General features: G+C 42.6%; 2 protein-coding genes across 5 annotated transcripts in view; both read left to right on the plus strand.

Annotated features, from left to right (window-relative positions):
- The window catches only part of tnpo1 (transportin 1), a 29,095-nt gene extending 21,257 nt beyond the window's left edge, over window positions 1-7,838 (plus strand). The window contains exons 18-27 of the mRNA XM_048258630.1: window positions 229-336; window positions 541-699; window positions 1,241-1,328; window positions 1,533-1,631; window positions 1,935-2,030; window positions 4,162-4,237; window positions 5,475-5,574; window positions 5,981-6,055; window positions 6,374-6,513; window positions 6,882-7,838. Coding sequence (XP_048114587.1) covers window positions 229-336; window positions 541-699; window positions 1,241-1,328; window positions 1,533-1,631; window positions 1,935-2,030; window positions 4,162-4,237; window positions 5,475-5,574; window positions 5,981-6,055; window positions 6,374-6,481 — 909 coding nt within the window. The 3' untranslated portion in view covers window positions 6,482-6,513; window positions 6,882-7,838. The remainder of the gene's footprint in view (window positions 1-228; window positions 337-540; window positions 700-1,240; window positions 1,329-1,532; window positions 1,632-1,934; window positions 2,031-4,161; window positions 4,238-5,474; window positions 5,575-5,980; window positions 6,056-6,373; window positions 6,514-6,881) is intronic.
- Window positions 7,839-12,528: 4,690 nt separating this feature from the next.
- Window positions 12,529-15,000, plus strand: part of fcho2 (FCH and mu domain containing endocytic adaptor 2) — a 66,244-nt gene continuing 63,772 nt past the window's right edge. For all 4 annotated transcript variants that reach the window (XM_048258236.1, XM_048258239.1, XM_048258240.1 and 1 more), the window contains exon 1: window positions 12,529-12,873. In XM_048258236.1, the coding sequence (XP_048114193.1) occupies window positions 12,841-12,873 (33 nt within the window). In that variant the 5' untranslated portion in view covers window positions 12,529-12,840. The remainder of the gene's footprint in view (window positions 12,874-15,000) is intronic.

A 15,000-nucleotide genomic window follows, 5' to 3' on the forward strand; every position in this document is an offset into this window, starting at 1 on the left:
TCTGTCTGCCTGTCTCTCTCCCCTCTCTCTCTCTCTCTCTCTCTCCCCTGTCTTTCCCTCTCTCTCTCGCACTCACTCCCCCCCCTCTCTCTCTCTCTCTCTCTCTCTCTCCCCTGTCTTTCCCTCTCTCTCTCGCACTCTCTCTCTTGCTCTCTCACACTCACTCTCTCTCTCTCTCACACACTCTGTTTCTGTCTCTCTCTCTCCCTCTCTCTCTGTCTGTCTCAGTGTCTCTCGTCCGTGGCCACTGCTCTTCAGAGTGGCTTCCTGCCCTACTGTGAGCCGGTGTATCAGCGCTGTGTCAACTTGGTGCAGAAGACCCTCGCTCAGGCCATGGTGAATGTGCGCGCACACACACACTCACATAAACATACACACTCATACTCACACACATATACACACCAACATAAACCCACACATATATATATATATATATATATATATATATATATATATATATATATAATATACAAATAATATAAATACACACACGCACACTCGCCTTCTCTAAGGGTTGGTGCTCTGCTCTGTGTCCCCTAGTTGCACCAGTCCCAACCAGATGCGTACGAGTTCCCTGATAAGGACTTCATGATCGTGGCCCTGGATCTGCTCAGCGGATTGGCTGAGGGACTGGGCGGTAACATCGAACAGCTGGTTGCCCGTAGCAACATCCTCACTCTCATGTACCAGTGTATGCAGGTGTGTGTATGTTTGTGGGTGTGTGTGTAGCAACATCCTCACTCTCATGTACCAGTGTATGCAGGTGTGTCTATGTTTGTGTGTGTGTGTGTGTGTGCTCAAGCGTAACCATAGTGACTGTCTGTCAATCGTTCTTACTGCTGGCACCTACAGTAGCGTTAATGTTGAATTCATTTTTTTATTTTTCAACTCTTGAACCATGTAGGTGAGCTCAAATCATGGGTGATGATACCAATATCTATGTGAATGTACAGTACTTAAACAATACTCATTGCACATCAATGTTGCTCAAAAAATGACCTTGTGTATGATCAGCTATAGACTCTATCATTTGGACTCCATGCGTTGTTTTGTTTTAGATGTATTCAAAGAAAAGACACAGTTTACTCTGTCTTAGCGTTTATCTACTTAAATGTTAGTAATTGAAAATGAACTGGCTATCTGTAGCTATTTTGACCTAACTATGTTATGAGGTAAGTTGCTGTTAAATTTCATTGTGTTTCAACACAGCTGACTCAAGCTTTGACTCTTCTCTTCTCAGGACAAAATGCCAGAGGTTCGCCAGAGCTCTTTTGCTCTGCTGGGAGACCTCACCAAAGCCTGCTTCCAGCACGTCAAACCTTGCATTGGTATGTCATCATTCACTCTCTGTGTTTCACTTCTGAATTTTACACACACACACACACACGCATAAGCGCACACACACGTTTTTTTTTTTTTTTGTTGTTGAGCCACCACACTTTTCTAACCAAAAAGATTTGAACAAAATAACATTCCTAACACAGCTTTTTAGTGAAGCTGACAAGTTTTGTGTGCTCTCTATTTGTCTGCAGCGGATTTCATGCCCATATTGGGGACTAACCTGAACCCTGAACTGATCTCTGTGTGCAACAATGCAACGTGGGCTATCGGAGAGATATCCATTCAGATGGGTGAGCATGCTGCTCTTGTGTTTACATTTAGGTCCTTCAGATGCAACAACATCATTATCCTGATCACATCACAAGTTATCTCTGTTACTGCAGTTAGCATGGTTATAGAAAATCAAAAAAACTGAGCTTTTGGTTGTTAGAACACACATGCACAACATAAACACATTTCCTTGCATGCACTGGGAACCAAAACCTTAGAATAGAGTAGAATCGATAACCGTAACTGGGACCACACACACACACACACACACACACACACACACACACTAAGGCTAATGACTTCCTCTCCTCTTGTGCCTCCAGGTGCTGACATGCAGCCCTACGTTGCTATGGTATTGCACCAGCTGATTGAGATCATTAACAGACCCAACACCCCAAAGACCCTACTGGAGAACACAGGTACCACTGGGGGGCGCTAGTCAAGCTGTCCCCTCAGCAGGCTGGAGGTGTCCCCAACCCCCCACTCCCCTCACCCCCACCCACTGCCCCCTCTACGCCCACCCCGCCCTGCCCCACCCCGTCCAGCCCCTCCTCCCCTAAACTCTGCCTTGCTCATTCAGCTCATACCACCCAGGTCTGGCTCTCACAGGACTCGCTAACAGCTAGTGGCTAGCGGCTAACCGCTAAGCTAACTTGGATCAGCTCACTGTGAAACGGATCTAGTCCAGGTTCAAGGGTGGCTTCAGTTTCAGAGTTAACTGCTGATGCATTTATATGCCTGAGGCCTCAAGCTAGTCTATATTGTGTTTAGAGAGATTGTTACTGAACAACAAGTGCAGGGGCACAGGGAAATTTGACACATTAAGAAAAAAATAAAATGAGCTGAAGTTCTCCACAAGTTATGAACAATCAGAAAAATATCAGATGGAGGTTTGCGTTCACATGGAGTTGTTTTATTTCCTCTTGTACTACTGATGAGAGCCCTTTGAGAGTCAGTTCTTGGCGGTGCCAAAAGCGGACTGACACCAAGTGTCCGTCGGACCTATAGCCCTATGAGTGACCTATGCAGCATCAGAGAGTTAAGCCCTTAGCCACACACCTTTCCAACCACTCTAAGTCCCCCTGTGTTAACTGATATAACATTTATGAATGCTTACTAAACATGTAGATCATGGAGACCATAAATAGCCGTTTTGCTGATTGAAGCAAATGGCTAATTAATTGAATTCTAAACATTTGTTGTGGTGTTGAGAGAAATGTATAGCACCTACCTAGAAAACTTACACTTCACTCTTATTGCTGTAATGTACTGCACAAACCAGCCAAAATGGCCGCCTGATATGAATTCCATAGGAGATAAGAGTGAAGTGTAACCCCTCCAACTAACCCTCAGAGAAACTAGGACATTTGTAGATGTGTTCCTGTTTGTCAGTTTATTTATTTGTTTTTTAGTTACTGTTTTTTAAATGTGAATGCATATTTGCCAATAGATGTTGAATGTTGTTTAGTTAAGGATGGCAAATGTTTGATGCAGGATATCTGATCTGATATCATAAGCTAAATTAACCAAAGTTCGTTCAACGTTTTCTAACAGCAGTTTACTTTTTCATTTTGTAGCAATGGCCATATTGGGTATTACATAACATTGATGGGTAGTATTCAATTTAATTGATTTTTAATTGAGGAACAGGTGCAATGCCATCATTAAAACGGTGGGGTACTTCAGTAGCACAAGCCCCGCCTCTCATTCCTGTTGCCATGGATCAGCCTATCCTGCACTGAACTCTGTTCTCTGAAGAGCCAATCATCTGCTTTCTGCATGTCTCATTGGACTGTTCATAAATGCCTGTTCTTTAATGAGAATGTTGCATAGTTCTGTGTCTCTCAAACGTAGGTCTCCCTCTTCCTGTGTTCTGCCTAAGAACCTGATGGAATCTAGTCTTCTCCATGTAGTTGGCTTAGAGTAATCTGTTCTTTATGTTCCATTTGTTTTACAAAAAATGAAAAAAAAAAAAATGTCTGTACATTTGCACTTCTTACTGAAAGATTAACCTTTTGAAGCGTTTAAGGGAGGCAACCTCAGAAAGCAGAGGAAAACTAGGGCATGACCCAGTTGCCTAATTAGAGCTAATTAGCGCTAGCTTTATAAAAAAAACTAGCTAAATGTCAAACTTCACATTAGTGCTTCTGGGATTGATAGACTGTATACAGATAACAGTAAAAGTAACATTTTACCAGATAAAATACATTTTTTTGGTCTAAGAAATCAGTGACTTCCATTGTCCTCTTCTGTTCATTATGTGGCTTTCTGGCCTCCTGAAAGTGCTTTCTAAGACTTCTCCCTTAAATGATCTGTTTGTATGTTAGATTCTCATATTTGACATTGTGCCCGTCTAGTCTGGGGCTGTGAGAACACTAGGCAAATCTTGTGTTTATTATCATACACAAATTCTGTTGATTTCTGTTTCTGAGTTGTTTATTTGTTTGTTTGTTTGTTTGTTTGTTTTTCTTTGTTTTCTCCTCCTCCCCTTCATTCGCTCATGTCTTGGTTGGCGTTTGGTGGTGTATAACCGTGATTGCGTTACCTTAGCAATAACAATTGGTCGTCTTGGTTACGTTTGTCCTCAAGAGGTGGCTCCCATGCTACAGCAGTTTATAAGACCCTGGTGTGTATTATACAATCTTTTTTTTCATTCATTTTTTTCTCCTCTGTCTCTGTCTCTCTCTTTCTCTCTCTGTCTGTCCCACTGTCCTCTCTCTCTCTTCTCTTTTCTCTCTCTGTCATCCCTCTGTTTCCTCCCCTCCTCCTTTCCTCCTATTGCTCTGCTCTTTTCTGTTCCGTATGAATCAGTCTGTAATCATTGCTGATCATGTGACTAATCACGTACCTTTTTAGGTCCTGTTCTCCTTGTTGTTGTTGTTGTTGTTGGTGTTGTTGTTTCATTGCCTCAGTAGCACCTCCATGTATCCAGTATTGATTTATTTGAGTTTTTTAGTTCTGTTGTCGTTGTTTATTGTCGCTACCTAACCACTAATTTGAATGCATGGGATAAGATTTGTCACATGCTTGCTGGTTCAAGAGACCGAAAAAGAAAATGCTGAAATAAGCATTTACTATGCCCCCCTTATTCAGTGGTCCTGCAGATGCATGATGGTCCCATAAGGCACACCCGCTCTCCGCAACCCCCCCACCCCCAAACCTCACCAGCTGACAACTTACATTCCTACCTACCTACCGCAGTACAGTGAAACTGGTTTGCCATTAGGTGCTATAAAGACCTGTTGAAGCAATAGGCTTAGACTATATCAGGGAAAAAGCAATGTTTTAAGAATAACACCTGTAAGTCTAAGATTCTTGACAGGTTTAGGGATTTACTCAAGTTGATGCATTCTTCATGTGAGAGAGAATGTAGCTCACAGGTCAATCATTTTCTCCCCACAAGAATGTTTACTGTCCAGAACAAGGAGTAAATGGGCTGAAGCAACACGGACAGAGTGTGACTGCTGACTAGGGAACGAATGAGCAGTGTGATTATTTTCAGGCTTAAAACTGTTTAAATCTTATCTACACAATGTACTAGAGCATAAACAATATGAGTTGATAAATGTTTGAGAAGTTCGTAACTTTTTAAATCTGCAGAGAGAAAATGGTTTAGAAAGAGTGATAATTTCCACTTGTGCATGCTCGTGAAAGTGCAATGAAGTGTTATAATCTGTGAATGCTTAACCATGGTAATAGGTCACTGTTTAAACGACCTGTTTTAACGTTAAAGAGTAAAAGAGACCACGTGGTTTAAGGTGCTTTGAGGTGTTAGCCATGATCATGCTGTGGAGGCGTGGCCACTGGCAGAGAGTGGGCTGCCATTGGTCCGCAGTAAAAGAGTGGGCTATTCCTATTGGCAGGTGCACTTCCCTGCGGAACATAAGAGACAATGAGGAGAAGGACTCGGCATTCCGAGGGATCTGCACCATGATCACAGTCAACCCCGGGGGAGTGGTGCAGGTGAGGGGGTTACCACGGTCACGTCTGTGACCTCACTAATGATTGACATGGACTTTCTTCCAACACAGGCTGGCAAACGATCCAATCAGTGTGTGAGTGTGGGGTTGTGGAAGCACACTGGCACAAAGTGAGATAGCATGAGAAGCTCTCAGAATAAAACAATGTCCTGTGTAGTTCACAAATGAACACTGCTCTCATTGAACCTCATAAGATATACCCACCTTCTCATCAGGATGAGAATCTAAAATTAACTGTTGGATATGCAAAGCCGTGTATTGCATTGACTTATCATACACCTGTTGTTGGGTTGCCCCTATTTTTAGCATGGAGTCTTTACTATCGTGTCCTTTACTGTTTGTAGCATTGAATTGACTTTGTGTTTGTGTGGTCCTGTGTTCCCCTGCAGGACTTTATATTTTTCTGTGATGCGGTGGCCTCATGGGTCAACCCAAAGGACGACCTGAGAGACATGTTCTACAAGGTAACGCCCGCACCCTCTGCACAAACCCATCATGGTTTAATAGCTTAGAACCCTTAACACCACAAACAATTATTTTTACTGCACAAATCAACACAAATTAACACCTTTTTATTATATTGTATATTATATTATATGTTGCTTTTATTATATTTTGGATGACATGGGCCAGCTTCATGTGGATCCAGCAGAGGCCTCAAGTGTGCTGATGTGGCCAGTGCATTAGGCAGGATGAATGGGGACTAAGGGGACTTAGTGTGAAAGAGTAAATGACTCTGTGTGTGTGTGTGTGTCTCTGTGTCTCCGTGCATGTGTCCTCAGATCCTCCATGGCTTTAAGGACCAGGTGGGTGAAGAGAACTGGTGCCGGTTCTCTGATCAGTTCCCGCTCCCCCTGAAGGAACGCCTTGCTGCGTTCTACGGAGTCTAACTGTTCCCCTAGCAACAGGCAGGCCTCAGGAGGTGAGTTTGAGCGCCTGTGAAAGGAATGAGTCCAAGCATTTCTGCTCGGCCGTCCCCATGGAAACAGGCCTGTTTAGGGGGATTAGTGGTGCTGTTTCCATGGCGACCTGTTTTAGGAGTGGGCTGGAAGTTTCACAGGTGCAGTGTCATGCAGTTCCACAGTAACCCTTTCATTTCTTGTGTTTCACTCACTCTCCCCTCTCAATTCTTTCATTCTTGTCCCCATTTACCCTCTCCCCCTTCTATCTCTTCTTATTCCTCTCTTTCTCTCTCTGTGGTCTCCCTCTCTCTGTTTCTTTCTTTCTTTCTTTCTTTCTTTTTCTTTTCTCTCTCTCTCTCTCTCTCTCTCTCTCTCTTTCTCTCTGCAGGTCATTCTGTATAGGCGTTAAACAGGGAGCCTCTTATACCCAGGGAATATGTTGCCCTTTACTGGGGGAAGGGTGGTGTGGCTGGGGAGGGGGGAGGGATAGGGCCCCCCCGGACCCCTCTGGATGGGGTGGGAGGGAGGTGATGGGACAGTCGGCCCCGACGACGGGAATCACCAAAATCCAAACGGGACTCGGCTGACTTCACCGAGGGAGGAAAAACTTCACCATTTCACCGTGGCAAGACCCGACGACGCCCAACAACAACAACACAACACCCTCTCGGCACTCTCATCTGAACTATCAGCACCACATCTCTGCGCTGATGGGGGGAGGCAAAAACAAACACAAACAAAATCAGGGAAAGGGAGGGAAAAATGCCAGAGAGGGAGAGAAAAGGTGAAGAAATCACCAGGCGTCGTTGGGTTTAAGTTTATAGTAAAGGAAGTGCCTACTGTGCAACTTACTCAAGTTTAGTGCTAAATAGGGGGTTTCAAATCCAGCCGCTTCTTGTCTTCTAGAGCGTACCATTACAGAAGGGATGGGGGAGGGCTTATGGCTGACCTAGGCGTCCCATAAGGTAAAAAGCATGGAGGGGATAGTTTAAACTCAAATGCATGAAGATGAAGAAACTTTATAGTGCAGACTGTCCGTCGAGTGTATGGCCACAAAAGCATAGCTGAAACTGTAACCAGTGCTCAGTGGTAAACGGTAAATAAGTACACTTAACGAAGTACACTTAAATAAGTACATGTGGGAAGCATTTCCCGGTCCGTCTCTCTGCCTCTGCATATGTGTGGGAACCAGAGGAGAGGGCTTTGAAAGACATCCCAATGTCCCCATAGTCATATCTCTGACTGTGGAGATGTTTGCTTAGTAATGAGATGTAACAGCTCGTTTGTCATCTTTAGGACAACAGGACCGTTTATCACAGTATGCACCAGTGCAACAAGCTCTTCTTTTTCTTTTACAGGGAGCCTCTTATACCCAGGGAATATGTTGCCCTTTACTGGGGAAGGGTGGTGTGGCTGGGGAGGGGGGAGGGATAGGGCCCCCCCGGACCCCTCTGGATGGGGTGGGAGGGAGGTGATGGGACAGTCGGCCCCGACGACGGGAATCACCAAAATCCAAACGGGACTCGGCTGACTTCACCGAGGGAGGAAAAACTTCACCATTTCACCGTGGGCAAGACCGACGACGCCAACAACAACAACACAACACCCTCGCACTCTCATCTGAACTATCAGCACCACATCTCTGCGCTGATGGGGAGGCAAAAACAAACACAAACAAAATCAGGGAAAGGGAGGGAAAAATGCCAGAGAGGGAGAGAAAAGGTGAAGAAATCACCAGGCGCCGTTGGGTTTAAGTTTATAGTAAAGGAAGTGCCTACTGTGCAACTTACTCAAGTTTAGTGCTAAATAGGGGTTTCAAATCCAGCCGCTTCTTGTCTTCTAGAGCGCACCATTACAGAAGGGATGGGGGAGGGCTTATGGCTGACCTAGGCGTCCCATAAGGTAAAAAGCATGGAGGGGATAGTTTAAACTCAAATGCATGAAGATGAAGAAACTTTATAGTGCAGACTGTCCGCCGAGTGTATGGCCACAAAAGCATAGCTGAAACTGTAAACCAGTGCTCAGTGGTAAACGGTAAATAAGTACACTTAACGGCACACTTAAATAAGTACATGTGGGAAGCATTTCCCGGTCCGTCTCTCTGCCTCTGCATATGTGTGGGAACCAGAGGAGAGGGCTTTGAAAGACATCCCAATGTCCCCATAGTCATATCTCTGACTGTGGAGATGTTTGCTTAGTAATGAGATGTAACAGCTCGTTTGTCATCTTTAGGACAACAGGACCGTTTATCACAGTATGCACCAGTGCAACAAGCTCTTCTTTTTCTTTTGTGTCATTTGATCATTTCTTGTGCTTGGAAGTGGCTTGTCTTAACTGATGAATTTAAAATGGCATGCCCAAATGGAAGCATTGAGGCTGTACAGCAGTGGACTACAGTACTTTATATATGTGTGTGTGTGTGTGTGTGTGTGTGTGTGTTTACATGTGTGTTAGTCTGAGATGTGCTCATATTTCTGCCTAAAACTGAAACAATCTACTGGTCTGTCACCCATTTCTGTGGTGTCTAGTTATTCTGCAGTCTTGGTGCTCTCACTAAAGAATGTGATCGTCATCACTCCTCAGAGACGCACCATTTGTAAGGTTTCACGTATCGTGGTGAGGTTATGTGGTCTTCCATTCTGTGTGGTTGTGAGTGCGTGTGTATGTGTCCGGGTGTAGTTGTGCGTGTGTGTGTGTTTGTGTAACTGTAAAGTGTATATGGCGTCTGCTACTCGCAGTGTGTGTGTGTGTGTGTTGGGAGTTGGTAGGGGTGTAGAAGAGGCTGTGTACAATGCGTCAGTGAATCCTCTCCTCCGCTGGTCTGATCTTCTCTGTGAGTTCTGCTCGACTCCTTAGCTCAGCTCATTGTCCGTAGTTCTCGCTACAAACTGTGTCTGTTGCGTAAAGGTGTTGACTTCTCTCATCAGTGTATTTGTATCTATAAGAATGTTTGTTTTTGCTTTTGTGAAGGGTATGGGTGTTCTTGAGTGCTTTTTTTTGTTGTTTATTTTTTTATGGACGTTTTGGTTGGCTTTTTTCAAATTAGCAGGGTACTGGCTGATTGGTTCATGCATGTATGTTGGTGGCCCTATGATCACCCCACACTAGGTTTGTGCTCTTAAACAACAACAAGAAAAGATAAAAAACCTAGAGCTGTTTTTTCGCTCCTTTCCGAGCTGCTGGCTTTGGGCACCGTGTTTGATTGCATCGTTAATTAGAACCCCAAGTGCAGTGGTGGAACTACAGCAGAGGGCACTGTTCCGTGTTCTGTATTGTGAATGGCAGGGCACAAGCTTTGTGATCTGGTACACGCTTTTGTTTGTTTCTGGCTGTTTGTTTGTGATGCAAAGATCTTCTGAGAAAGCAAAGTCACCTGATTGTATCCCATGCATGGTGAGAAGAGGATGTGATTTTTCATTGAGGCCAACCAATCAGATTGCTCTGCTGGACAGAGTGATGCATCTCGTAGTATTGTTTTCTGTACCTAAAGGATGTAATCATACCAGTAACTAAGAACTTTAACAGACTGTTTTGTAAAACCCTGGCTATGGAGTAAACTCCTTTTATCATCTGGCCTTGATTTCCGTAGCCGTCTATCAGTCAGACTAAGGTGTTGTTAAAAACACATGATCATATTTAAGTGTACCTGTAATTATGAACACTGAAGCTGAATTTGTTATTGGTTGTTATACATTAGTTTAATTATTTATTCTTTACAACCAATACAAATTATTTCTTCATTCATCTCACTATGCATAAAAGGAGGGTAGAACCACGCTGAAAAAGGGTTCCATGTAAATTCTGGAACAAGAACATAGAGAACAGCATGGGATGCCTTCAGGTGCCTGCTCTTCTGAATGTTTATTTGGTTGTTGTTTTGTTATTGTTGATTGTGTGATTCCCCTCCTGTGTGCAAAACGAATGTGTCAGAAATCGTGTCACATTCCAGTAGTTCTGGCATGCTTGGAAACCAGAAGCATAGTCCTATTTAATTTTACACTATTCAAGTCTCATGCAATTCAAAGTAACAAACATAAATAATAATAAAAAAACAACACATAATTTAAAATGAATAAATAAGTACAGTATGAAGTTTTATGTTGCTGTCTTACAGGCTGCTGCTAAAGTGTTTTTGTAGTTTTTTTTTTTACTTGAATATGTTGTCATAGAAACCTCAGGAGGTCTGTGTTTACTTTTTTCATTTTTTTTTGTAATGGATGTAATGTATGCCTGTTCATGTATGTTATGTATGTACGTACATATGTATTTATGTTATGTATGTATACGTATGTATGTATGTATGCCTTGGTTATTGTATTATCTGAGTCTCCTTGTGCGTGTGACGTAGGAGTCCAACTTTCCTTTTGCTACGCCAGCTTACTAAAGACAGCCAGACAACGCTGCCAGAAACACCTGCTCCTCTGCTAAAAACATCCACATTTAGAAACTCGCTAGAGGAAATGCAATCATTGTTGTAATCAACGTTTAAAAAGAAAGATTTCTTTACATAGAGGAGTATGGGCAAGCTGTCTTGTTAGTGGGGTTGTAGTTGTGATTCACAAATTAAGGTGAATCATGTATATGAAGTGCAGTATTTACTGTAAGAATGCCTTGAAATTGGAAGCCCAGTATTGATTGTGAGAATATTGCACATAATTAAGTAGCCTATATCTGAGGTGGCCAAGTGAATAAAATAGCCTATACAAATTTTCAGTTTAAGATGTGAATTCTAATGGCTTTGTGAAATGTTTTCCTACTTGCTGATTATACCCGCGGACTACTGTAAGCATTACAACGTCTCTTTTGTGTGAGAAAATTTGAATTAATCTTGGCTCCAGACTATCTTAGCCATGTAAACTTGAGTTTTGACTTCTTGTTCAGCCCTTCACCCTTTTTGCTAACATAAGCAGCACCGTGGCTGTGGTTGTTTTCTGAAGCTGCTGAATTTTAAGAAGAAAAAAAATTTTTGGGGCCACCAAATATTTTGGATCATGCAAAGACTCTATATTGTACTGTAGTAATTTTGTAATGACATTTGTATGATGTAGTGATGGTCGTGGATGCTTGGATCTGTACAATGTTAAAAATAAATTGTTTACATAAACAAGCCTTGAGCATGAGTCAATGGTATTATGTTTATTAATATACCATACCATCCACGTGTTGGATCCATCCAGGACAACAAAGAACCTTCATTCATAATAACATTGTATGTTTAAGGGACATCAGGCTTCATGTTCATTCTCGGATATAGTGACGCCCAGAGCTTTCCACAGAATCACACTAAGCTATACTACATATGGAATGGCTGGATTCGGAGTCACACCACCTAACGTCAAGGCTTATTGCCTTTTAATAATAATAATAATAATAAAACAAAAAGATTGTCACAGCACCGAGGGCCTTATTTTCAGCTCATCAGCTGCAAACAAATTTAAGGACATGCAAATTACAGATGTTCCCACACAGAAGGACTTTGATTCCAGTTGTTCGTGTCACTCTAGCAACAGTTATAGACAGTTATTGTACATAATTGTATACATAAATTAGAGCCTACACTATTGCTATGTCTATTGGTCTATTCATATAATTTAATAGCAGGTACGACATTTGAACATCATCATAATTATCTTTGTGTAAATCTGGCTACATTGAATTTTTTTTTTGGGATGGACCATAAAAGCTTCAGCCTACATTGTTTCCATTGTGGGTCTGGTGACCCTATGCCATTGATCAGGATCAGGAAAAATGAGAAGACACGAACTTCCATCAATATCCCTACGGTCTTGTAGGCTACTGACCATGAAACATGGAAATTTTATTTAAGGTTGATTTAAGGGCTAATTTAACACTTTGATTTAAATAGCAACACATACTCTTAAGCTATTACATCATCAAGAGGCAGGTTGTTATGGAGTGTAATATGTGCCAAAATGGCCAAACAATACTTTTTTTTTGAATTTGAAAATGTTGGCATATATTACACTATTGCGTCAAAATGCATCCGAATCCCTACTCCACTAAACTAGATTACACCTCCAAGGCATTAGGCCCTACACATAGACCTATTTATACTCGCCACTAGTGGCGCTATTTGGCCCATGCTGGTTCGTGAAATGTGTTGGAGGAGTGGAGAAAAGCGAGTGAACTCAGGCGCTGTACTGAAGGAGGTGGAGCCAGGGGTTGAGAGGGAGGAAAAAAAAATAAGTGAAGGGGGAAAAGAGAGAAAGCAGACACAACAGAAACTGGGGGAGACGGAGGACTAGCTGCGTCAGTCATTTTTATTTAAGATCATATAGGCCTAATATCACCTGAAGTGCCGCGGTCGAGGAGGGGAAGACACCAAGATGATAACGCCCTATTTCCTGGAAAATTTCTGGGTATGTTATTTTCCCTTTTCTATTTGCGTTAGCCGGGGATTGAAAGGCAGTTCCTCAGTTCATGCACGTAGTGTTTCGTAAGTAGCACTGACAACTGGCTTTAAGATCTACGCGTGTATATCCGCTGTGTGAAACTAGCCTCAAGTGCATATGGTTGTCTTCTGAGCACAATGTGGACAACTGGCCCGTGCCCCCGCTACTTTTCTCGGCAAATACCATTTTACTATCCCGGGGATTGGGCCTCGGTGAACTCCATCTAACTTGAGCAGCCAACTGGAATCCACCTCTGCCAACGCTAATTGGCTGGCTTGCACTGTCTTGGAATGTTTATGGAGATATCCTGAAACGCCATTGGGTCTTTTAACGTGTCAGTCAACTCGTCGACCTTCTCGTTTTCTTCCGTAATTAAGTTCGACTGAGAGGCCATGGATTTTACAAGTTTGTGATGATTTATGAGCAGAGATGTTACGACAGTTGAATGTCAATATAATATATTTTTCAGCTAGTTATATTATTATTTTAGCAACTGTACGCGCTAGCCTACCCTTATTTCCCAACTGAATCCAGACATGGCTAACTTGAGCTACACGTTTTGAGGCTGTGTAGAAGCTTGAAAGCTGTTTTATCCAGATGTTGTCAGCTCTTAATATTTATTCCATTAATTGTATCGTTCGCTATGTTGATGTTTTTCTGTCAGGCAGAAACTTTCTGGCCTCATTGCAGTCAGTTTAAAATTATTCTTCATTCTGTATTTTAATGCGATGGACCCTAGACCTGTATGCTAGGTTAACGTCACATTACACCAGACTGTATAAAATAGCATTACACATACCGATTAAAAATAAACAATGCTGACTGTTAACTATTTTTACACATGTCAGACGTCATTTGTGTAAGGTCTTGTGCTCTTAATGGTTTCATTTGCCTTCACAATAGTTATTCTGCTTTTCTGTAAAGGTCTGCTGCACACCCACCTTTCTTGCGCCACGAAGTGAAGAAAGAGAACTGTTGTGTTGGCCTATTAGCCTGTTTTGACAGCCATCACAACGAGTGGCTCACTAGTTTATTAGACGTTTATTGAATTAAGCAAAAGGAAGAGAAATTTCGCCGCTTATGTTGACCAGTGCATCGTCATGGTAGACGGACAGGATGACATGAACTAAGCATTATTCCACGTCTGTGAGCTCACGGACCGGACAGGCGAGCTACTATGCCCAAGACAAGATATGATTGGACAGACTGCAGGTTACCTACATTCCTCAGATTGTATCGCGTGTTTAAGGAAGTAGGAAGCTCTGTTGTGCTTCATAATTGCACTTAACAGCATGGATCCATGATGCGGTGACCTAAACAAACCTGACAGTGTTTATAATCAGTCTTGTATATTGCAATCTTTGTCCATTCCAAACATGTAAAATGAAAAAGAATGAGTTCTCATGGATTACATGAAGTTGGCTAACCTGAGTCCTTTGTAGTCTGAATGGGAAACTCTTCCTTTTTTTCTATAGGTTTATGATTAACCTAAATGTTCAGTGTTTTTTTTTTCTGTCTAACAAAACACAGTATAGGCCTACCCCAGTAGTCAACTTGGGTGAACTCTACTGAAGTAACCTCGAGGTCAGTCTCTAGAAAGAAATATTGGGTGTGCAGTGTTTAAAATGAATGGGTCACTTGTTTACTCATTCAAGAATTCAAGAAGCCTTAGCAGGCAGTGCAGTCCTATAACCATGCTTAAAGCCTTTCTGTAAGGTAGGCTAATCATTTGCATTTAGTTACCTTGTCGTAATAATTAAACTTCACACACAGACTGTGAGCACAAACAGAGGTCGGGCAGACACCGTCGCAGAAAAAGTACAGAAGTGGGCGAATAGAAAGTAAATGTTGTATAGGATCTTCTAGGTGGTAAAAAGAGAGAGATAGAGGGAGGGATGGAGGGAGAGAGACTGCAGGGAGAGTGAAACAGAGGTCTGGCCCTTCAATCGCTTTTTTGTGTTGAAGCCCTTTACTCCCACCGCCGCCACGATCAGCGGTGTTTGAAATGCGGAGCAGGTACACACACAGTCTCACATGCTCCCACACACACACACTCACACACACACACGCACACTCACACACTCACTGTCTGTC

This window comes from Alosa alosa, chromosome 12 (genome assembly GCF_017589495.1).
Source record: "Alosa alosa isolate M-15738 ecotype Scorff River chromosome 12, AALO_Geno_1.1, whole genome shotgun sequence".
Taxonomy (NCBI): domain Eukaryota; kingdom Metazoa; phylum Chordata; class Actinopteri; order Clupeiformes; family Clupeidae; genus Alosa; species Alosa alosa.